The 24027-nt window shown below is 35.9% G+C and overlaps 1 protein-coding gene and 1 long non-coding RNA gene across 2 annotated transcripts; one reads left to right on the top strand and one right to left on the bottom strand.

Annotated features, from left to right (window-relative positions):
* Positions 1-1442: 1442 nt before the first annotated feature.
* Positions 1443-2177, bottom strand: LOC116174868. The gene is made up of 2 exons (XR_004146186.1): positions 2041-2177; positions 1443-1988 (listed from the first exon to the last, which is right to left on the bottom strand). It is a non-coding gene; the product is annotated as an uncharacterized LOC116174868 (long non-coding RNA).
* A 150-nt stretch (positions 2178-2327) lies between these two features.
* On the top strand, positions 2328-22629 carry LOC116174860 (unc-112-related protein-like). The gene is made up of 9 exons (XM_031492890.1): positions 2328-2720; positions 14628-15127; positions 15174-15364; positions 15421-15631; positions 21301-21491; positions 21540-21777; positions 21831-22046; positions 22092-22328; positions 22377-22629. The coding sequence occupies exons 1-9, from the start codon at positions 2579-2581 to the stop codon at positions 22575-22577; spliced, it is 2127 nt and encodes a 708-aa protein (XP_031348750.1). The 5' UTR covers positions 2328-2578; the 3' UTR covers positions 22578-22629.
* The last annotated feature ends 1398 nt before the right edge of the window (positions 22630-24027 follow it).

Genomic DNA, 24027 nt, shown 5'->3' with positions numbered 1-24027 from the left:
TACTTCCGTGGTTCTTTATAGATCTACAATTTTGACGCCAAACGCGAGCATACGTTTTGTATGCCAAAATCGATATATACAGTGTGTAAAATCAAGCTGGGGTAATTCCTATAACCATTTGCTAGAATTGGAGATCTGGATATAACATTTTGGATTCCTTTCCTCAACGACTTATATGACCACAAATTTCAAAATTGAAATAGCACACCTTGTATATTTTTATAATATTGCATTCTGTACACATTTTTACACCTAATACGTTGCTTTCGGGAATTAATGAGGTTTGGTTAAAAAAATGTTTAATCAATATACTAACATAGAAAAAATTAAAGAAAGTACTTACGTAACTTTTCTTATTTAACACGCAGTTTAGTAAATGTAGTCATTTGAAAAATATATACAGGGGGTGTACCATTTAAGTTTATAAGTTTTTAAAAGTTCTATAACAATAGAATTTTTATACGTGAAAAAAATGAAACGCAATATCTTCCCAAATTAAAAACTCAAAATTTTACATGTTAGGCTACATAGCCGGACGGTCGGGTGTTCGAACCTGGGCTGAGCTAAGAATTTTTCATCTGTGGCAGAAATGAGAATTTCCTTAGACCAGTTTCGAGCATTCTGCCGTCTACTCCGAATTAGGTTCTCCTGCAGTTTTGCTGATTCGTAAGTAACTACCAGAGTAGTATAAAACAACTTAAGACCTTCTGCAGGAGCACCTCTAAAAAGCAATATCACTTTGTAATTGGGCACAAGCCTGTTGAGGATCCAGAACAAGAGAGGGACAATAAATATATAAATAAAATAAACAGAACGATACTTGATAGAAGCATGAATTGATTTGGACAACTAGCAAAAAGGAGCAAATTTAGCTTTCCTTATTTTTGCAAATTATTAATTTGGTAGTCGTATTGTTTTGAAAAAAAAAATTAAAAAAACTGCAAAGTTTTTATTCCCTCATCTAATGGGAGGGAAAAAATGCGGCAAATTTTGTATTACTTATTTTTGGTAGTGTCTCAGTTTAAAAAAACGTTTTCGAGGTAATATCATTGTACCTTTGAATGCAATGATAATATTTTAGCGAATTTTCTAGAACGATATCAATGACGATAAGGAATAAAAGCGAATGTGACTCGTTCTTTCTATGAAATATGTACTTTGCAGATTTATCAAGATGGTTTAATGTTTGCTATTGTTTCCAAATTGGGTTGTGTTGAATTTCAGTCGTGACATCTATGTCGTAGTGATAAATAACGAAATCTATGCTTGTATTATAAATTAACTGCAAGTAAGTGATAAATATAATAATAATAATAATTGACTTTATTCCCATACAAAATGATATACATGAGCATTCACTACATGAGAGTAAAACAAAAAAATTTCTTTTTAAGATATCTACAGGAAAAAACAAGAGGAGAAAAGAGAAGAAAGAAAGTGAATTTTTTAACATCAAAAAGAAATTTAATAGGGAAAGGGATTCTCTATGCACTAAGCATACAGCCCTGAGTTAAAGTGTAGCTTTAGTTTTTTTTTTTTCATCATTTTTGTATATTGTATCTTGAATTGTTATAAATCATTATCATTAGGTCATTAAGAAATTGCAAATAAAAACAAAGGATTATTGTGCATAACTAACCAACGAAACCATACCTTCGTTTCTATTGGCTATTTCTTAATTATACAATAATAGTGAGGTAATTATGATGGTATAAACCTATCATTACTGATTACTCATTAGTTACGGTGGACATTAATAGTTAATTTTATACAAATAAACAATTAAATAAATTAGATAATTAAATTTACGTTACATGTTGGACACGGTGTATAGCCTAATTATACACCATGTGTTGAAGTCTTTGTACCTATAGGTAGGCAACTTATTTTACACCGCATCAATCGCTAGGATATTTGTTTTTCTCCTTCGACTGTCAAGGATTTTAACCACGGTCGGTGATTGTAACCTACATTGATTCGACAATCACCTATCAATTAACAGTTAATTAATATTTCACAATTGATTCTCCCAAACTCTACCAATGACTAAGTTGCCAAGGCCCCCCAAGTCACATATCCGCGGACTCCGTCCCTGTCCATTTTTTTTGCTCTTTATGTGACTGGGTGCAGGAATTGGCGTAACATCTTGATACCGCATTAATAATGATTAATGATTGTCATTAATTTCGGAAAGTTTTAGGAATTATGAAATGTAAAAGGATTTTCAGAAAATAGGAGGAATCGGTTACATTCGGCTGATAATTTCATAAGCGGTGGTGGGCGATACACGTAACATGCACCTACTACGTAGCCTCCGCAGTCATTCCCAGTTTTGTTGATTTATAAATAGAAATGTTATATTTAACGTTAACTTAGGAACACTATTTAAGAGTTTAACTTATTTTTTTACATATTTTGATAAACTAATGCACAATAATACTACTGTGATTCGTAATTAGTGACTGGATACGTACGAGTGTTATTAAAATGATCTGTGTTTGAAGATTACCATGAATGTTTAAAGTGGGCGTGTATGCTAATTTGTGGTGCCGTTTGTTAACCGGAAAAATCGCACAAAATGATATCGAACGGACAATTAATTGGTGATGGATCGTGGAACTTACGAGTGTACGTTACCGACTTACAAACGGAACGTGTACTTCGGGTTAAAGGAGATTTACATGTTGGGGGTGTAATGCTAAGGCTAGTTGAGGAATTAGGTAAGCGAGTATTGACCCATAGCATAAATTCCGTCGCTTCCCCTTTCAATTGTCATTTTATTATTATTATCGCCGATTGGAAGAGTAGGTATCAAATCAATTTTACTCGATCACATTCACGTCTTCAAATGGTAATGTAAAATGATCTAAGTAGGCGTGCTGTTTAGGCGGCAGCGGCACTTGCCATTAATTGGTCAGATGAACATGACGTAATCCAAATATTTCTAATCCAGCATGGAAAGAAATATGTAGGTTTTTATTATTAAACATTTACTCATATCATACAAATATAAATAATGGAACTGGGACGAAATGCCTGTAGGTTGTCATTTTTATTCTTGTGGCAGAAGATATACCGGGTGTTTTAGTTGCACTGCACACTGATTACAACTTGGAATAAGTAGTTTTATTCACTCATTTCAATATTAACGGTACTACAAGGACTATGCTACTAATGCATACTTGATAGATAGATATGCTCGTGACCTCGATTTTGTTTTGTTTTTGCCCACTTAGCAGCATTCAATAATTTATTGTTCTGGTTCTGGTCATAACTATTCCAATTCAGACAAAAAGTACGATAAATCGCAGCTCTATTGCCTAACTAAATGTACCGCCAAAGACATGTTTATCCACTCTGCTCAATGACATTACCTGTGCACAAGAAAGTACAAGTGACATGGTAGCAACATAGCATTGATATTTGATAGCTGTCAATCTTCGTCGTTTTAACTTTGCGCTTACTGTCGCATTTCTGTGCGTTTCTTACAAATCAATATTTACGTTTTTTTCGAGTGTTTATATGGTATGTACGTGAAGGAAAAACAGCTGGCATTAAATTGACAGTTGACATCAAACCTTACTTACTACTTTATCAACTTGTCTACTAACAATTTTGGATTTGCCTATCATACCTATGCCAATTATATCTGTCATATCATATGAGATATATAAAGCAGTTTATGACGTCCGAGGGCATAACGAGGGGCATAATTGATTGTACCCTCATTATGCCCTCCCGTCAAGTATATATTGATGGAGTTATATTGTGTATTAACTGAAAAGAGTATGACGTGACCCAGCGACCCAGTGACCCAGTTTAATTTAGTGACCCAGGTGACCCAGTCCAACTCTGATGGCAGTACCTCGATAGCCTTTAATACTTAAAACTACAGGCCTTTGGTGAAGCATGCATTCAATTAGTTAGTCCCTCCCAAACTAACTGAACCCCATGGCACATGATCGTCTAGCTAGACAAATCTACCTAATCTGAATAACAAAATACTAGGACCACCTACTACGTTGTGTTTTTAAAAGTTGCTACAAGATATGTGTTGCCTGTCGGAGTGAGGATCAAGTAAGAAATAGAAATAAAACAAGTACATGCTTAAAAACGGAAATTTAATAAAATAAATCGCATTGCAAGATTAAATTTTAGTTCACCCCGAGGTTCACCCAGTACAAATATAAAAATAGGCTGGGGAAAAAAAGAACTGATGAAGAAAAAAAACAGCTAACAAATTTTATATTAAGCTTTATAGCCAAATTAGTTGTCTGTAATGGTATGAATGCATATTATAATGGCTGTGAAGTCATATAATTTCGAATCATAGACTGCACTGGAATTCCTAAAGAATTAATATTAGACACATAATATAAAAAAAAACTTAAAGCATTATAATAAATTCACATAAATTTGGATATTGGATGACCAGTTCAAATCCCACACCGAGTAGTCTTTAACTTTAGTTGCTCTGGTCATGACATGTCAGCCTACATATTAAAAAAATAATTATAAACAAAATATATAGCATTTATGTAGGCTTCGGCAGTTGACATACTTGTATTTACCTTGGATTGACACAAAACCAACATTCGGTCACTACATCTCAAGGGTCGACTAAAAGAATTAATTAGCAATATCGGCAAGATGGCTTTTTTCTAAAACACAAAAACCAGTACATATGAACATATTTCGTGTAACTAGGTATTTTTTGAAACGGTGCCGGATCAGGTTTTGATGCCCTACCTGATTTTCGCGCCTTATCATTTACCATCTCGTTTACCATACCAATCAACAAAACAATGAAAATTTTTGAATGCACCTTTGCATGAAATTTCAAAAGTTACATATGTATCACGCGTTACGCTCTTTCAAATTTACACACAAATTTCCGAGGAAATGATTAAGTCTTGGAATAGGGGTGCAAATGATGACTCTCGTTTGCATATTTTTCGAGATACTTTTGAAATTTTGGGCAGACTACTTACAATCATTGTTACGAGCATTGTTATAAATAATTGATAAATACCTTGATAAATATTCAAAGTGTCCCTTAGTAAAAAAAAAAGGTGGCGAACTTATGGAAGAGTTGTTATACCTAATCACTTAACGTTTCCACAAGTTTGCATAACTTTTATCATTGTGTGTGGGAGAATATATGTCTTGTTGTTTTTCAGTTTTTAATAATTTTCCGTTCTACCTAAAGCGATACCTAAAGGGTCACCATTTTTCAGTATATTTCAGTGTTTTGCACCCTGTAGTCGACTTTAGCTAACTATTCGAATTTAACTGCCTTTTTTGTCTTTGATGACTGGCCTATACCCTGTACCACCCAAGGCACCTTCGGCACCTACCTAGTTACACCACTGCTCAAGACCAAACTATATACTTAATATATAGCAAATTGGGTGCATCTCCATCTCTCGGTAGTTATCTGGATAGCGCACATAACGGCACAAACACTCCTGTTTTCTATTTGTGACTTTAAAAAGTTGTGAAGTTAGTAGTGCCGTAACGGCAGTGCACAAAAATGTTCACAGACAAATCGTCAATTACGTGCCATAGTCGTATTAATTGCTTGATGTGCTGGTTTTCTACAAAAAATTTGCAATTATAGTCCTCATATGTGCGCAATTTTTTTTATCTTGTTCCAATTGACTAGGATAAGTTAGTAGTTCTCAACAAATTACGTTCTATTAAGTGGGCTACATAATTGCGGCCCAAAACGACAATAAACATTCATTTTAAACAGTTTAAGTAGGTAACTATAATCATTGAATAAAAACACTTTGAATCTCTTGGGTTAAGTTCGAAGCGAGGTTCGAGGTTAAGTTAGTATGCCTGACAATCCCCGTTCCCTGTTGGGGGAATGTCTTACTTCGCGATATTTGAATAATGAATAACATTGGCGGATATCCGCCAGTATTTATCATAATTGCAAACCTCAAATTTCCGTGGTATTGCATACAAATGAAATCCGTTGTGGGTCAATAAGTCCAGCAGTGATAGTAGTATGAATCATACTTTTGCTTTTTTTTTGTGGAAGCGAATGCCCCTCTAGCTATTTATAAAATAAATTAGAATATGAATATTCATTTCTGTAATTAGGAATGAGGTCAAAGATATAAATTATGAGTATTATTGCAAAATAGTCCAGATATGCATAACTTATTTTATTACATACTCGCTTTTCGATAGTGATTGCCTCGGTGATTGCATTATGTTGGTATATAGACCGGGAGATGATGACACTTTTTGTGGTGTGATTTGCTACAAGTATGGCGACCATTCAAACGTTTAATTAAGTACTCCTCAAAACGAAAATGGTGCTAACTCTCTGGGAGTGGGGCCGTTATTGCGTGACAATTGTTTAAACATGTCGGAAAATTTAATGATTTTGGACAATTTGCTACACAAAATTCTTTGGATTTTCTGGTAGTCGGTGACAAAACAAATGACGGAAACGAAATGCCATACTTTTCCGGTGGGCCTTATAGCCCGCCATACTCATTTGAAAGTGTCGATTGTTTGTATTTTTTTTGGGTGATTTGCTACAAGCTCATTTTTTTATGAGCATCAAGTCCTTAAACAGTCATTCACGAAAATCAACCTGCCATACCGCAGCGACGGGCCCCCATAGCCGCCATACCCGCACAAAGATGTCATTTTTGTAAATAATTTTGGGCGCCCTATACATTTTTCCACCTATTCTTTTTATAGTCAGAAATAGAAATTTCGATACGCCATACCTGTGGCATGGACCAATTATGTATAATATTTTTTCAAAAATGTAAGAATTTTCGGAAAATTTGGGCGATTTGCTACAGTATGGCAACAATTTTTCGTGACAGTTTGAGGTGTAATAAAAGTAAATAATAATAATAATAATAATAATAATAATATATATATATATGTGCAGACATGTTGATACATTTACACTCGTCATTAGATAAAGAACATACACTAGCATATAATACAACAAACATAATAAAATAAAAACAAAAAAGAAAAACATATATAACACAGAATGACTGATACAGTTACGAAACACTCCAACAGAAGTCGTTAAACTCATCAAATGAGAACAAAGGGTGTTGAATAAACAATTTTTTTAACGTAATTCTAAAATCTGAGAGGGGTAGCGATCTAATCTTTGGAGGAACTATATTAAATAAAGATTGCGATTGGTATGATGCACCATTTTGGCTCTTCAACAATCGGCAAAAAGTCACCCTTAAGTTATCCCTTTGTCTAGTGTTATATGAATGCACCTGGGATTGTAACACATTCTCCACCATATTTTTCTTACAGAAACACAAGGCCTCAAGAATATAAAGACTTGGAAGAGTTAGAATCTTTAGTTCCGAGAATGATTGACGACAATCATCCCTGTACTGTAGATTGTTAATCACGCGTACGGCCTTACGTTGGAGGCGAAAGATGAACTTCCATGAAGCACTATGACCCCACGCTAGTATTGCATAGGCAAGAGTACTGTGAATCAATGCGTAATACGCGGAAAGCATAACTGCTTTTAACGTACTACTGCGCAGTCGTTTAAGTAAAAATATTGACTTATTCAGTTTGTATGTAATATTATCACAGTGTTTGTTAAAGTTAAGCTTGCTGTCAATAAAACATCCAAGCAGTGATACACCCGTAATACAATTTGAAGATGTATCGATATTTTTTAACGACAACGGTAAAATAGATGTCTTGCGCTCATTCAAATTCAATCTATTACTGACACACCAATTCGCAACAAGTTTGATACTGTTTTCAACATCCCGGACTGCTGCATCGACATCTTCACTGGTTCCAATTAATGTCGCGCCATCCGCATAAAGTATGCAGTCGATATTTGGTGGCACCGATGAAGGCAGGTCATTTACATAAATTAGGAAAAGAATAGGGCCTAGAATAGAACCCTGAGGAACTCAATGTCGTAGGGGCAATTTGTTCGATAGAACATTATTGAATATTACGCGTTGATGTCTTCCTTTTAGATACGAGGATATTAGTTGAACGCTTCGTTCACCAAAATTGTACACAAACTTTAGTTTATTCAACAATATTTCGTGCGAAACGCAGTCGAACGCCTTCGAAAGATCAACAAAAGCAGCCACTAAGTGGCGACCCTTTTCAAAGCCTTCCAAAACACCGTGCACAAATGTGGAGATGGCATCAGACGTACTTCTCCCCTTACGAAAACCATACTGTTTATTATAAAAAAGATTATTAGTCTCAAAAAGATTTGCAATTTGCTTATATAGGATCTTTTCAATAATTTTACTAAAGACAGGTAATTTTGAGATAGGCCTATAGCTATTCAAATCATCGGTACTATTTCCTTTTTTAAAAATCGGTACAACCAGAGCTAATTTTAAACAGTCTGGAAACACGCCTGTGATCATGATCATGTTAATAAGCCTGGTAAGTGGATTTATTAATATGCTTATATTACGTTTTATTAATGGGACATTAAGACCAAAGATGTCTTTGGAATGTCCATTTTTCAGGCTAAGTATTGCATCCCTGACTTGCACTTGGGAAACAGTTTGGAATTGAAACGCAACAGAAGTAGGTGCAGTTACATTGCAGTTAGTAATGGGATCTATAATTGCGGGTGGCATTTTTACAAGTAATTCGAGAGTGATATTAGTAATGAATCCCGGGCCAATCTTGTTTTATCACGAGATGTTATGTTGCTTAATATTCTGCGCCCCACTCGAACATCTTCATCAAGTTGTAGAGGTCCCGGTCGGGGTCGTTGTGTTCTGCATTGCATTCAATGGATCGCAGGTAGTAGATAGTAGCTGCCATCAAGTTTATACTACCCGCCATAAGTATCTGAACACCCAGTGACTTTGATCAATTTTGATAACATTTTCAGGGCAGTTGTATTTATTTCGAATTAAGAAACGATGAAAATTTGAACATTATACAACTTAAAATAACACTAATAATATGACCTCAGTAGTCGATGCCCAAATGAAGAAAAAAAAATAATAATAAACGTTTAAACAAATATAGAAAACGAGCTCCTGGGTATGGCTATAGCATGTTCAAGACCAAATTTTGCACCTCTAAGTGCATATAGGTATCAAATTTCATTTAGATGCTTTCATAATTAAGAAAGTTGGCACTGTGCATCTGACATACCCATCAACATAATTTTATATATTTTATATTTTATTATAGTCCTGAATATTACGGATGGAAGTTAACGCACACAGATAATTATGAATTTAATTGGTTCGACGGCGGCGACATGCCCACTACTGTCGGAGACCTATATCATTCTGGATCGCATTGACCAAGAGAATGAAAATCAAATCGATTAGAGTACTAACGAGGGCAATGGGAACGAAACAAAAGAGACCGATGACGATAATTGTTAAACGCGAGTACGATATTATATCTTGTCGCGATAAGTTAATCAATTTAGAACAATTATTCTTTTGAATGGATTGTGTTACCAATTTTTAATAATAAAATCTTTTTTTTTGAAGCTCACGAGAAGGTCGTTTTCAAGGTTCCTTGCTTGTCCCAGTTATAGCACAAAGATGTTTTAAGAAAACGGATTTTCGAGTATGGCGCCATCTTTAGCCTTGACGAGTATGGCACATATATCATGGATCAATGTGGAGCATGAACTTTCGGAAAATCCAAATGCCATACTGTAGCAAATCACCCAAAATTATTAACAAAAATGACATCTTTGTGCCGGTATGGCGGCTATGCGGGTCCGTCGCTGCGGTATGGCAGGTTGATTTTCGTGAATGACTGTTTAAGGACTTGATGCTCATAAAAAAATGAGCTTGTAGCAAATCATCAAAAAAAAATACAAACAATCGACACTTTCAAATGAGTATGGCGGGCTATAAGGCCCACCGGAAAAGTATGGCATTTCGTTTCCGTCATTTGTTTTGTCACCGACTACCAGAAAATCCAAAGAATTTTGTGTAGCAAATTGTCCAAAATCATTAAATCTTTCGACATGTTTAAACAATCGTCACGCAATAACGGCCCCACTCCCAGAGAGTTAGCACCATTTTCGTTTTGAGGAGTACTTAATTAAACGTTTGAATGGTCGCCATACTTGTAGCAAATCACACCACAACAAGTGTCACCATCTCCCGGTCTAATACCTCGAGTGCATCTGATTGCCGCGTGGATTGCCTTCTAATAAAAGCATAAATGACAATTCAATGTTGCGTAGGTAATCGTTACGCCAAACTACAAGTAGCCAGTAGGTAATACAAGGACAGTATCTCGGACAGAAGGTATAGCCGAAAACATTTGCCACATTTGGTCATTGTTGCAACGAATATTCTCGCCACCTTGCGCGGTGAATAATAAAATAAGTTATGCTTCATTTAAATTTTATCATCTAAATTGACCTGGATACAGGATACTATCACAGATTTAAATATAATATTTAAATCTGTGGTCTCGTCTGTGGTACTACATTCCGAAGTTTTGGAATTTCCCATACAGGTGTCATAAAACAAGAATGTTATTAAAATTGGCAGGAAACATTTTTGATTTTATGCACATAAAACCGCATAAAACAAAATATACAAAGTTCTGTGAGATTTGATTGAACATTCATTAGGACCATGTACCTAAATAAACATCGCAATTGTTCATTTGCCATCGTTAACGGAAGGATACGCACTACGCACCGCTCCTCGATTTCGTTACTGCGGCTCATGTCTGGTGCTACGCCTCCTGCTATGTATGTACTACACGAGGTATTACAAGACAAGAAAAGGATAAAGTGTTCTCCGACTTTGGAGCTACGCACCACGCACCTATAATTTAGTGCGTCATTTATATTTGTGATACAAACATACCCTCGATTCCATGAACGAACTCAAAAACCATACTTGCAGGGTCTAGCTCCGACATTTCGCGCGGTAGGTGTGGCGCCTATTCGCTGGCGGGTTCATTGGTTGCCGCTGCCGACCGTTTTCGCCGTCAAGTCCATAGTAAACATCTTCCAAAGGGATATGTACGGTCTGTTTCATATTAAGTCGGTACTATTGCTAAGGATCTTTTACTTAGAGTTAGAAAGACGGTTAGTTAGCAAAATTGTGTATCCTTTCTACTGTATCCAAATCTGTAATTAAATAAACAAAACAACATCGCATTTTTCACACAATAACAAAAATGTCACTTTTTATATGGAACCCCCTGTGTATTATTACACCTCGTATTACACCATATTATGACAGTTTATTAAATTCTCTACAAAAGTTCTTAATGGACCGTAGCCAAAATACTTCAAATAACCAAGATTTTTCAATTATTTTGCATTTCAATCTGTTTATCCATGAAAATGGCAGTAGGTACAATACTGTGTAATAAATTTCAAAGTTAGCTGTTAGAGACTTTACAACAAACGAGGTCATTTTATCATTTTCATGGATAACTTGCTCGAAATGAGAATATGTACATAATTGATAAATCTTTGTTATTTGAGGTGTTTTGGCTATGGTGTGTTAAGAACTTTGGTACAGAATTTAATAAGCTGTCATACGATGTAATGTACAGGATGTTCCATATAAAAAAGTTGCAGTTCGATAAATGCGATGTTGTTTTGTTTTTTAATTACAATTTAGATTCAGTAGACAAAAAACACGGTAATTTTACCGTCTTTCTAACTTTACATCTAAGAAAGTTAGCGATAGTGCCTCAAATAGTGTAAACTTAATTTGAGACAGACTGATGTATTTTAGCCTCGATTTTAGCACTTTAAAGTCATGGTCTTGCGCTTTGAATTCAGGAAGTACCTACCTCTATTTACACTCCACTTAATTAAACTTACACTCGTCCATTAAAAAAATAACAGAATCGGCACAGACTTTATTTCCTTAATTTCTGAGGGGACGCTAGGCCATCACGACCATTTTGAATTTTTATTAATTCGCTTAGGGTACGTTGGTATACATTCTAGATGTCAGAGAAAATCAAAATCCATTATCAATTAGTTATCAACTGGAACTGTCTAATCTGTATTGATGACCGCATAACGAGGGTTTGCATATTAGAAATTACCGAAAACAAGGTTCAAAATTGGTCAGGTATATGAATATGATAATATGAGATGGCGTGTAGTGGTGTTCAAAGCTGAATCCAGTAAAATAATTTCGGCGGCGAAAAGGTCAGCGGTAAATCGATACGGCGGCGAAATACCGACCTACCCGTGCTCAGAAATGGCGTATGTCGTAATGGAAGAGTTCCAAAGACCTACGTTTTGTGTTCACTCAAGTGATGGCAATGCCTACGAAACGCAGAAGACCGATTTTTCTAATATATTGTTATAATAATATAATATCTAATTGCTACCGGAATATTACAATTACCTGCTTCATTTGCTCATGACATTTCATATCTTGAAAAATCATTAGAGATAAACGCCCTAAGGTATCTCCAATAACACATGTGTTGGTGGCTATCAGTTATCAGCTCATAGATTATTTACATTCAAAGCTAATACGATAGTGATAACTACCTAATGGCAAGTTCGAGGACAACGACAAGGACTAGAAAAGATAACTGTAACTGTTTGGTGAGATTACGCGAACATACTGACTTGTAATGATAGTGAGCAGCGATAAGCCTTCCCACCGAATCGCTTTTCCACAAAAATCTCGATGTCTTACTGCTAATTGAACATTGCCCGAAAAATATACAGGGCGGTTTTTTTGTCGATGCGTTCTGACAATATGACATGCCAATACGCATTCTGGCATTGTAATGGGTCTTTTCTGGACTAAGTACATTAAACAGTCGGAAAGTGACATTTTGGATGTTGCTTGTGGTCAGATCGCGTTTTGTCCATATTATTGAACTATTGAAGTCGGTGTATGATCCTAACGTATACATATGGGCTATTATGCATATTTAAAATTTTACTTCACACCTTTTAGTTGCCTCCACCTTCCCCGCCTCCGTGCTAGTAAACTCAAACGTTTGGAGACGCTTTTAGGAGGATATGTTGAATATAAGGATAACTTTAGGACGTGGCCGTAAGTTTCCTGAAAGCACTGAAAAACTCCATCGGCTAGAGCATGACGGTTGAAATGGTATTCACCTGATAGTTTCAGTGGTACCTTTGACACCAGTTCTGAAGAAACCTAGAAAAGAAAAGTTCAAGAGGGACAGACGATCATAGTAATAAATAATATGCAGCGCGTAACAAGTTTGTAAAAAATGTGTGTGGAGAGGTGATCAAAACAAGCACTTTTTTAAAAAAACGCCCAGCAAGATATTTCTTCATAATTTGCAAAGCTCCGTTACTGTTTTGAATGTATCCTTGAAGTTTTTATACTATGCGATCAAAAATGAGTTGCTGTCGAGCCACCTTGGGATTTTTGTTTACATGGGAAATCGTACTTAGCTTGAACTTCCAAAGGCGACTCGACCGCCACTCATTTTTCATCGCCCGTTACAATCTACAGTGAGTGACTGGAAGCGCTTTTAGTGCGTTAGGAGAGTGAAGTTGGTACAAATCGGGATTGGGGATATCATTTTTGCTGTTGTCGTTAAATGAAAGGTGTCGACTTTGTGAAGGATGAAATCTGAAGTGGAAAATCTAAAGCCATCAGTTAAAATTGCCGAAATTATATATCTAAACGTATTTACGTGAATGGGACAATGTTGAGGACAATATGTTGATATCTTTCCGAGGTGAAGTTATTTTCATGGGATTCCGTATTTGGTTAACCACGATTCTTTTTAGGTTATGCCATATGTTTCAATCATCGACATATAAAGAGATGGACTGCGCGTGACAATGCTAAGCGCAATACGGCAGGTGAGAGAGAAGGGAAAACTAAGAGGCAACTAGCTCTCCCGCTATCGCGTTTCTGTTGGTTGCATTATAATATTAAATCAACATTGATGAGGCAGTGCTTATGTGTTACATGTCAATAGTATGATAAAGAGAGCTTGCCTCTTAGTTTTCTCTTCTCTTCTCTTCTCTCCTTAGACCATATAGTACACTTCTCTCTCACTTGCAGTATCCGCGCTTAGCATTGTTACGCGCAGTCCATCTCTGTATGTCGATAATTTCAATTTAATTACGTATCTTTTTTACCTATATCGCAATCGTAAACCCATTTATTAATGGGGTATGTAAGTTTGAATTAATTTGATATTAGTTTGATTATTGGTGTTTATAAAGTTGTATCTTTTTGTGTACCTTAACGCGTATTGAAGTAGTCGTATTAAAGTAGTTGTTCTGTCTGTATGAAATGCTAACAGTCATTTTTGAATCAAAGATTGATATTTGTCGGTTGGCTGGAACTGATCTAATACATGGTATCAAGATCGAAGGAACTGCTACGTAAATGATTATCTGAAATACCATATGTACAAACGGAGACGCACTGACACGTCGACAGTTATTTTTAGTTGCGCAGTTACACAGGGTGTACCATGTAACAGCGGCATAGAAACTTTCTTATTTTAAATACAACACCCTATATTATTCAATTGTTGTATTCGTTGAAACATTATTTACAATACAATGTCTTGGCACTTGGCGACCTGTTTGCGACGATGTTTTCCACAATATCTGTATGCTTTGAATGAGAATATAATTTTTGTTTCAGAAATTTCGATGGACTGGTCAGATCACGCGCTATGGTGGCCTAATCGCAACGTTTGGCTAACGCGAACAAGATCAACCCTCGATCAGTGCGGAGTACAAGCTGACGCGCTGTTGCACTTTACCCCCATGCACAAAGCTCTAAGAGTTCAACTTCCCGACTTGCGTTACCTTGACATGAGGGTGGACTTTTCTATTAAAACATTTGCCGCCGTCGTCGGCGTTTGTAAGGATTTGGGAGTTAGACATCCTGAGGAACTGTCCTTTTGTAAGCCCTTAGAATCGAATTATTTAAAATATAATTACAAAGAAAATTCAGAAAAGAAACGAAAAGAGAACGTTGCACATAAGAATGGCGCGGTTGCGCCGCCAGATACGAATACCTTTATACCAAATCAAAGTCCCCTCGGTAGTACGGGTAGTTTAGATAAGACACCTCTTATGTGTGCACCTGTAACTCCGCAAAAACCTCCATCGTCGACACCACTAAACAGTCCTGGAAATGTGAGTGGATTAACGTTAAGGGTTAATTTTAACTCGTTACATGCAGGTTACTATATGGAATAAATCGGACTACGACGCGAATGGAAGCTACTCTCCAAATTCAACTGCCAGTACCGACCAAATGAATGGCAGTGCTTATAGCACTCTAGCGCAAAGTCCACCTTATCCTAGTCCCGAAGCCAAGAATCATCTTATACGACCGAAAACTTTGGTGGAAAAGGCGAGGATGAATGTGGCGTAAGTAAACATTGGCACTGTTATGTTTAAAAATTTTGATGTGAGACTCTTCGAAGGTGGTTGGATTCGTCACTCTCAATTATGGAGCAGGGGATAAGAGAGCGAGACACGCTATGCTTGCGATTTAAGTTTTACTCTTTTTACGATCTTAATTCGAAAATCGACGCGGTTCGTATAAATCAAATCTACGAACAGGCGAGGTGGCAGTTGCTTAACGAAGAGATCGATTGCACTGAAGAAGAAATGTTAATGTTTGCTGCTTTACAGGTAAGCCATTCATCGTTAGGATATTTTAATTTGTGTTTTATTTAAATTTTTGAATGGATCATATTGAAGAAAAAAATGTGAGAAATTTACTCTACCATTAATTACGGGTATCTATTATACAAACATCCCACCTACTATAACACTATAGCGCCGAGTTTGTGATTCAATAAAACAAAAAACCACTATGTTATTAAGTGAACCTTTCTTAGTACATACCAATTGTATTTCCAAAATTTGTTGTATTGCTACTAGAGCGGATTTTGTGTTGCGACAAACTCGGCCGGGAAGCTGGCGCACATACGGTTGCTTGAAATTAAACGGTAAGGTATAATGCAAAATTAAACACTCTGAAAATGCAACAATATCGACAGATCAAAAAGCTTTCTTTAAATCATGCTGTTATTTCTAAAAAATGTGGAAATGGAACTCGGATTTTTCAGCCGGGCGGCGCGGATGATAACGTTCAAAATTAAAACTTCTTTCATTAATTTCTCAGGCTCTGGTCATCATAAAAATTCGGGACCAGCCCCAAAACTCATGCCAATTAAGCGCGCTTCATTTAACACAATCTATCAGACTAGGTTTGCTGCAACACATCTGATTAGCGCTACCAGTATTTATGCTCACTCAAATGGCCGGGCTGAAATTTCCAAATTCGGTAGTCCAGTAAGGCCTATTGTTAATTGAATTTTTGGATCAAGCGACAGGTCGTGTAACCGAGTGACCTTCTAGGTTAAATTACCATTAAGCAACTAAAATCGGCTAACCATTAATTAACAGAGCTGAAATCAACCAATATTAATTTCCCTCTACTTCCAATCGAACAAAGGTTTTGGATGCTGCACAGATAATTAAATGATCTGTACGGGAACGGTTACAAACGGCAAATTAATTACAGTATCTTGGTGGGAATCCATGGTGGTAAAGCTCAAAACGGGGTCAGAAAGTAGACAGTTGAATAGGTTCAACTGTCTAATTACAGTATCTTGATTTCCTTATCGGCGGCTGCTACAAATTAAAGCAAATACTTTTATCTATTTCCAACTCCTAGAATAAAATAAATAGGTCCAGAACAAATTCCTAAAAAAAATAGGCATTTGTTTTAGAACGACTACACTAAGCTACCACCACTTAAATTGGCATAAGCTATAAAAAATCTACACCTGCCTTGTCTAAATCGAAGAAAAACCATTTTCCCTTTGCTCAAACCATTTCCGAACTTAACAAAATATGTGCAATTTAGTAATAATTATTGTACTACTATTATACAAGACTGTGAAGGGACGATTCCCTTAGTTTCGCTCTCGGTTTCGCTTTATCGTCGTGTATAATACAAAACTTTATTACATAGCGGAAGCCACAGAAATCATTATAAATCACTATAGAAGTTGAAAATTCTGAGGTATTTAATTTAGACGTCCAAAATAGCAAACTTAGGTCCTCCGGTCGTTTCCATAGAAACAATATTGCATTCTGTTTTGAACGTCATTTTATTTCGTGCTCAGCGTCTCATTTGTAAGAAGAATGACAGGAATGCACAATGATTTCTTTCACTTTATCTACTGTTGCCGTTAAAGTGATCACTTTATCCACCCTTCCAGTTAAGAAGCCACCTAGTCCACTGGTTCAAACCTATTAAAATGTCAATTTAACTTTAAAATCCGCTATAAAATAAAGATGATATTAAAAAAACGTATTGAGATAATCTCCTGTAGAATTTATTTCAATATCAAGATACGATCCGCCGCTAAAGAGATCGGCATCATTTGAATATGCTAACACTAGAACATGGACGAGTTAAAGCCTTACGATTCATAATCAAGTGCCAAAGAGGTGACATTAAATTTGATATGGTACTGGCTATGCCCTGTTTGAATTTCATGCAATTTGGTTCATAAATGGCCGAGATAACAAAAATTATCAAAGTCCTCATGTGATATCGAAGGGACATTGGCGCATTTTTGTGTGGCAGATTAGTATTCTATTAGCCATATTCCCTTTGTCGGTACCCATTTCCGACGTCCCGTTCATCCGCAATTCGATTTTGAAGTTTTTACAAATAAATTTGCAAAAATGCGCTAAAATTGCACTGTGAATGTATCAAAAACGGAACACTGACTTTGCCCTTTTAATTGCGGAACTGCATGTTTCAAACGTAATCGGCGAAAACTTGCTCGTAATATTAGCGCAACATTGACATCGACTCGCAATCAGCATTACGGCGAAACAGCCGCCTTAGTCTAATCAGCATCGTTTTTTCCTTCTTCGTATTTGAAGGTCAAGCCACCTCCATTCTTCCATTCGATTTCGTTCTTACCCGGCGCCTCTCGTAACACCGCTTCGTTATCTCACACATGGCGTTGTTAGTAAATAAAGCCAATTAATTCGTCACATAACGCCTTTCCAACACATTTGGTCAGATAAGACTTGAACTTACGAAGGATTAATATTTCCTTATTTATGCGTTCTAAAATTTATGATACCCACTAAGCACAAGGAATAAACTTACATGACTAAAATAATTACCAAACCCACAATTAAAAACAAAAATTAACTTTATTGCAACGACAATTTAAGAAATTTTCCATTTGTGTTATTACTTTGGGAACAAAATTCCCTCAGGTCCTATTAAATAAATTCTAACTACTGACTGCTATTTCCATTGCGTAAATCGGAAATACGTTGACAACACTCAAATTTTTCACTTCAAGGTGCCTCGCTCTCATCTTCAGCATTATTTCAACCTAGAGAAACGACACCGCCCTGTAGTTAACACAACAATATGGAAATCATACTGTTTTGTTATTTAGATATCTTTAATTTTGGACGCAAATCTAAACAGAGCACATAAAACTACACAAGTTTGTCCATTTCTAATTTGAAGAACTTCCTTTCCGTAGTATCAGCACAAAGTGAACTCAATTTATGACCAATGCAATATAAGAGAGATGGGAAATTTCTACTCGTTATAACTCTTCCACTAGTGGAGTCTTATGGAGGTTTCTTACGAAAATCACGGTCGCACGCATTTATTTATTTCAAAGCGCCGGGCAATCTGAAATAAATAGGAAAAAATGTATAAACTGTTTAGTTCTTTACAATGTATGTCTACAATTCATTCCAGTTAAAACGAGCCACTTTTGTAAGTCCTTTGATATTGAAACTGTAGCAAGTTGTGAAACACATCAACTGTGGCTTTTAGGGGAGCTAGAGAAGGTAATATAGCGACCTTTGTAGATCTTCAAAAAGCATTTGTGGTTGCATAGTATTTTACTTAATAAGCTTCACTACTGTAATCTTGGCGTAACCAGTTGCAAATTACTTACCTCTAATGGATAGGGCGCAATATGTTACTGTGCAGGGCAGAAGGTCTGATGTACTTCCCGCAAATCACGGCGTTTCGCAAACGTCAGTTTTGGGTCCTTGGTTTTTTTTTATATACAGTGCTGTTTATTAAGAAGTATTGTTAAAACCTATGTTTATTTTTAAATGACAAAATTTCATCTGAAGGGCGCCTAATTTTATGCAACCAAAATAACTTCTTAAAACATATACAAATTTGGCTGTCATATTATAGTATATTGCATAATAAGTGTGCTAAGAAGCCTATTTCGCACGAGTATTTTGCGACACGAGCGAGCGCAGCGAGCGAGTGTTGTAATAAAATCGAGTGCGTAATAGGCATTAGCACTCGAATTATGTACTAGGTATACTTTTTCTACGACTTGAATATATTTGATAAAAGATTGATAGATTACGATCGATTTGGTTCTAAATATTCGAACTTCGAACTAAAAATTAGAACTGTCAAGTGTCAAATGTCATGGTCTATTTAAAAGGAATACAAAATACAACGTAACCTCACTTATATTCCATGAATGCACGCCAGCGAGCAAGAATTTTATAAATACTTTTTACTTAGATTGGAAAGTGTATTGCAGGGTTTTGACATCCCTATTCCTTACTGCAATGTGAGTTTCATTTTAGCACCATAGATGCAATAGCCAATAGGATACAAGATACAAGTGTTGAAGTTGAAGATTACTACCTAACTAGCTCAGGTGGTGTTAGTGCTCTTTTTCATTACAGTTTTGAACGATTTCTATTGTTGTAGTTGCCAATGTATTAGGTACCTAACTATCGATAATACTAAGGCCTTCAAAACGCTGCGTCTTTTAACGAGTTTTCCCGGGAAGGAAGCATCGGACTACCCAGTATTCTAAAGTGCATTATTCCGTGTTCCATGCAAGTCGTAATTAGCACCATCCATTAATTCTACGAGTACTTATTGTAGTTTTCTAAAATACAAAATAGTAGCAACAGAGTTTGCTTAATTAACTAAACGCAGCTTCAAACCATTCTTGAGTAGCCCATTGCGATTATGAAAAATAATTGGGCACGGCTAATAAATTACATACAGGCTCCATTCCCATACAAATGGCAATGTTTAAACAAATTATGAGTAATTCTGTTCAAAGAAGTTTACAAAATGTGAAACATAACCTACAACAACAAAATCTGACGTTACTTCATTCATTAGGCAGGGCTGACAACCTACTAAATTAACATTTCGCGTTTGACCTTTAACCTGTTACGTAATATATATACAGGGTGTTTGGTAAACATGCGGCAAAAATGAAAGAGGTTATTCCTTGGACTATTCTAATGTTATTTTATCCTTTGATGATTTTTGAAAAAACGCTTCGTTGCGAAGATACAAGGCGAAATAGATTTTTGAAGAGTTGAACTTATCAAGTAAAAAACGTTAATCACATTCCCTGATATCTGTCATTGATGATCTTTTGTTTCGAGTTTGTCAAGATTTATTGACGTTTGGCTATTGGCGTGTAATTTCTGCCCTTATTACTTAAACGGTTGTTTGTGAAATCCTCTATCATGGCTCATTATTCGAATGCGTTTTTTCAAAAATCATCAAAGGATAAAATATCATTAGAATAGTCCAAGGAATAACCTCTTTCATTTTTGCCGCATGTTTACCAAACACCCTGTATATTAAGTAACAGTTCTAATTTTCATTATGCAACCGTATGATATAATGAACGATTTAGACGTGCAGTACAGGGTGACATTTTGGGTATGTTTACAACATAGGAGTAGAAAAATTAATTTGATTATTGGTGGTTTGGCTTCACAGAAAATAAACCTTTTACGCTTCTTAAACTGCTAAAGAGATTAAAATGATTAAAAATACGGATGCCAAAACGAAAATATTTAAATGAATTAATATGATAGCCAGATCTTTTTTTTGTTTTAAGAAGTTATTTTAGTTGCATAAAACTAGGCGCCCTTCAGAAAGATTTTGTCATTTAAAAGTAGATATAGGGAAAAACAATATGGGTAAATCCCTATGTCTACTTCTTAATAAATAGCACTGTATAACAATGACTTGTGCAAATATAATGGCTTGTTAAGTTGCATCACACTATTTGTATTTGATATGGGAATTATTCTTTGGTGTAGATTTACAGTAAGCCAATTAGTAGTCACTCAACTGTGGAATACACATGCAATGTGGCCACGTATTCAGCAAAGTGTACTTGTATTTAAAAAGATGCCAGGTACCATATCTACTTATAGGTTGATTTTTGACTGAACATATGGGTGGTATTTGTTAATATAATAGATAACACTTATTTTTTTTTTATCAGTTACAAGTCGCACTTCAAACTGGTCAACCACAACCAAATTTCGACAATGGCAATTTAGTGTTTCCAAACGAAGATGACATCGATGCGGCTCTAACGGACTTACAGACCACCTTGGAAGGTTCCACCATCAACTCCCAGACCAACGACATTACGCAAGTCCCAGAGTTGTACGACGAATTACGATTTTTGAAGTGAGCCGTACGAATTAAACAAAATTTAATAATATGCGAAAATTTCAGACCAAAACGCTTTACGCTGAAGGCGTTTAAAAAGTACTGGTTTACTTGTCGTGACCTGCACTTGTACCTGTATAAAAGTAGAGAAGAGATGATTCATCATGGTAATCCAGCACACTCCATAAATTTGAAAGGATGCGAAGTTACTCCAGATGTGAATATAAGCCAAAATAAATACGGAATCAAATTGGAGGTACCGAGTTCCGAAGGAATGTCAGAAATGTACATTCGATGCGACAATGTAAGTGCTCGATCCTTTATGTAACCACCCGTATTATAGTTAATTACCTTTAGGAAAAGCAGTATGCCAAGTGGATGGCCGCGTGTAGACTAGCTGCCAAAGGGCGATCGTTAGCCGACAGCTCCTACAACACTGAGGTACAAACCATTTTGGATTTCATCCAAATGCAGAGGCCTAGTGAAACCGGTCCAGCAATAAACCCCAAATCGTTAGACATTCAACCAGAAGATTACATTGCGCCGAGATTTACTCGCAAAATTAAAGGCCGGGTAAGTGTCACTAATTGTATTTCTTACTTTACACGTCGTCTTTAGCTCGTCCAAAGAATTCTGGAAGCTCACACCAATGTAAAGGAATTACCATTAATCGACGCAAAATTAAACTACATCAAGGCATGGCAGTCCTTGCCCGATTACGGAATATCGCTCTTTGTTGTACGATTTATGGGTCAGAAGAAAGATGAACTGATCGGCGTTGCACATAACCGTCTCATGAAAATGGATATTAATAATGGTGACCATCTAAAAACGTGGAGGTTTAACACAATGAAGGTAGGTGACAAATTCTTCACTTGTTAACATTAATAATCCAATTTGAAGGCTTGGAATGTCAACTGGGAAGTTAAACATATGATGGTCCAATTTGAGGAAGGCAACATCATTTTTAGTTGTCTGTCGGCCGATTGCAAGGTTATTCACGAGTTCATTGGTGGATACATATTCTTATCGATGCGTTCGAAAGAAGCGAATCAAAGTTTAAATGAAGAACTCTTCCATAAGCTAACCGGGGGTTGGTCATAGTTAATGAAACTTCAGAAGATATACAGGGTGTGGAAAAGAAACTTCTAGCATTTTAATATTAATTGAAAAGAAATTTGTCGGTGGTTAATACATTTTTTTAATACAATCTTACTGTCAATTAACGCGTTTTAATTTGTGTTGTTCGTTCATATGACATGTTTATTAATCGTACTGTCACACCTGTTTTTCATCACTACTACAAGCAGGGGTTGGTTAATTTATACAATGATTTAAATTTCTTGATTTGATAATCCCACTAAGGTGTATTTATATGAATCAATTGGCGCCTTTCAATGCAATGAGCAGAAATTATTTGATAGTACTCTGTGATATAGTGTTTGGAAACTTCATATGGATCTACCTTGGTCTGGGTCAAATCGATTAAAAACTGACATTTCGGTAATTAGACAGGATTCACTGCCAGATTTTTGAATGTGTATTTTATAATAATTGTACATAACAATAGAAGTAATGACTTTGCTTCCGGATTGATATTGTTGGGCTTGTAAATGTAAAATTCATAGGTAATGCGACAATGATATTTTAAGTACTATGATCTGTTAATGATATTTAATAAGGATTAGAATCAAGTTATTCATGGTACAGCTTTCATTACTCCTAAAAATGTTATTCACTAGTGCCTGAATTTTTTAATGATGTTTAACTTACTGTTTTGGTATATATAAACGTTTACTAAATCTGTTAAGAACTAATATTTTTCAAATGAATGTATACATATTAATTATTTTATATACAACGTACCTAATGTAAAAAAAATATATTATTAACATTTATATGCTTCCTTTTATTACCTATTTTAAAAGGCAAGTTGCGGGATAAACTGCACTTATTTTATTATACATGTCGTTTGCGCAGGCGCACGTCATTTATTAGATATTTGAACTTATTGTGAAATATTTTGATAAAATTGATACACTGTTGCAAAAGTATCGAGACCTGCTGTCAGTACGTTAATATCAATTGCCCTCTTCTCGAGACAGCACACCATCAGACACAGAAGTGGCGGGACTGTACATAAGACCTTATGCAATAATAATAATAATATCCGTTTATTGAAAATGGAATGGAAAATACAACAAATCTTCCTGCAGCTCCAGAGTACCTCCTATCTAAGCGAGTGCTGAATAAGTAGCTCTTAATGCTATGGATATGGATGCAGCAATTCTGACGTCTCCGTGTCAGGTCAAGAGGCCAAGCAAGGACTTGTCCAGATGGATTCAGATTGTGATCATAGCACCAATAAGGCAAGTTTTATGGTAATATTTGATTTACATATTTTATCTCGGAAAAACTGCTAGTTTGTACATTACTATTGATTACTAATCTGGGCTTAATTTAGCATGACTCAAGGTGGCGGCGAGAGGGATACTAAAGAAGTCACGAATGATTTGTAATTTTTCTTCGCTGCGAATATAATTAAAATCTTCAT

The sequence above is a fragment of the Photinus pyralis genome, unplaced genomic scaffold (genome assembly GCF_008802855.1).
Source record: "Photinus pyralis isolate 1611_PpyrPB1 unplaced genomic scaffold, Ppyr1.3 Ppyr1.4_LG1, whole genome shotgun sequence".
NCBI classification, from domain to species: Eukaryota; Metazoa; Arthropoda; class Insecta; order Coleoptera; family Lampyridae; genus Photinus; species Photinus pyralis.
Note: the sequence above shows the minus strand (reverse complement) of the source record. Positions and strands in the feature narration are given on the sequence as shown.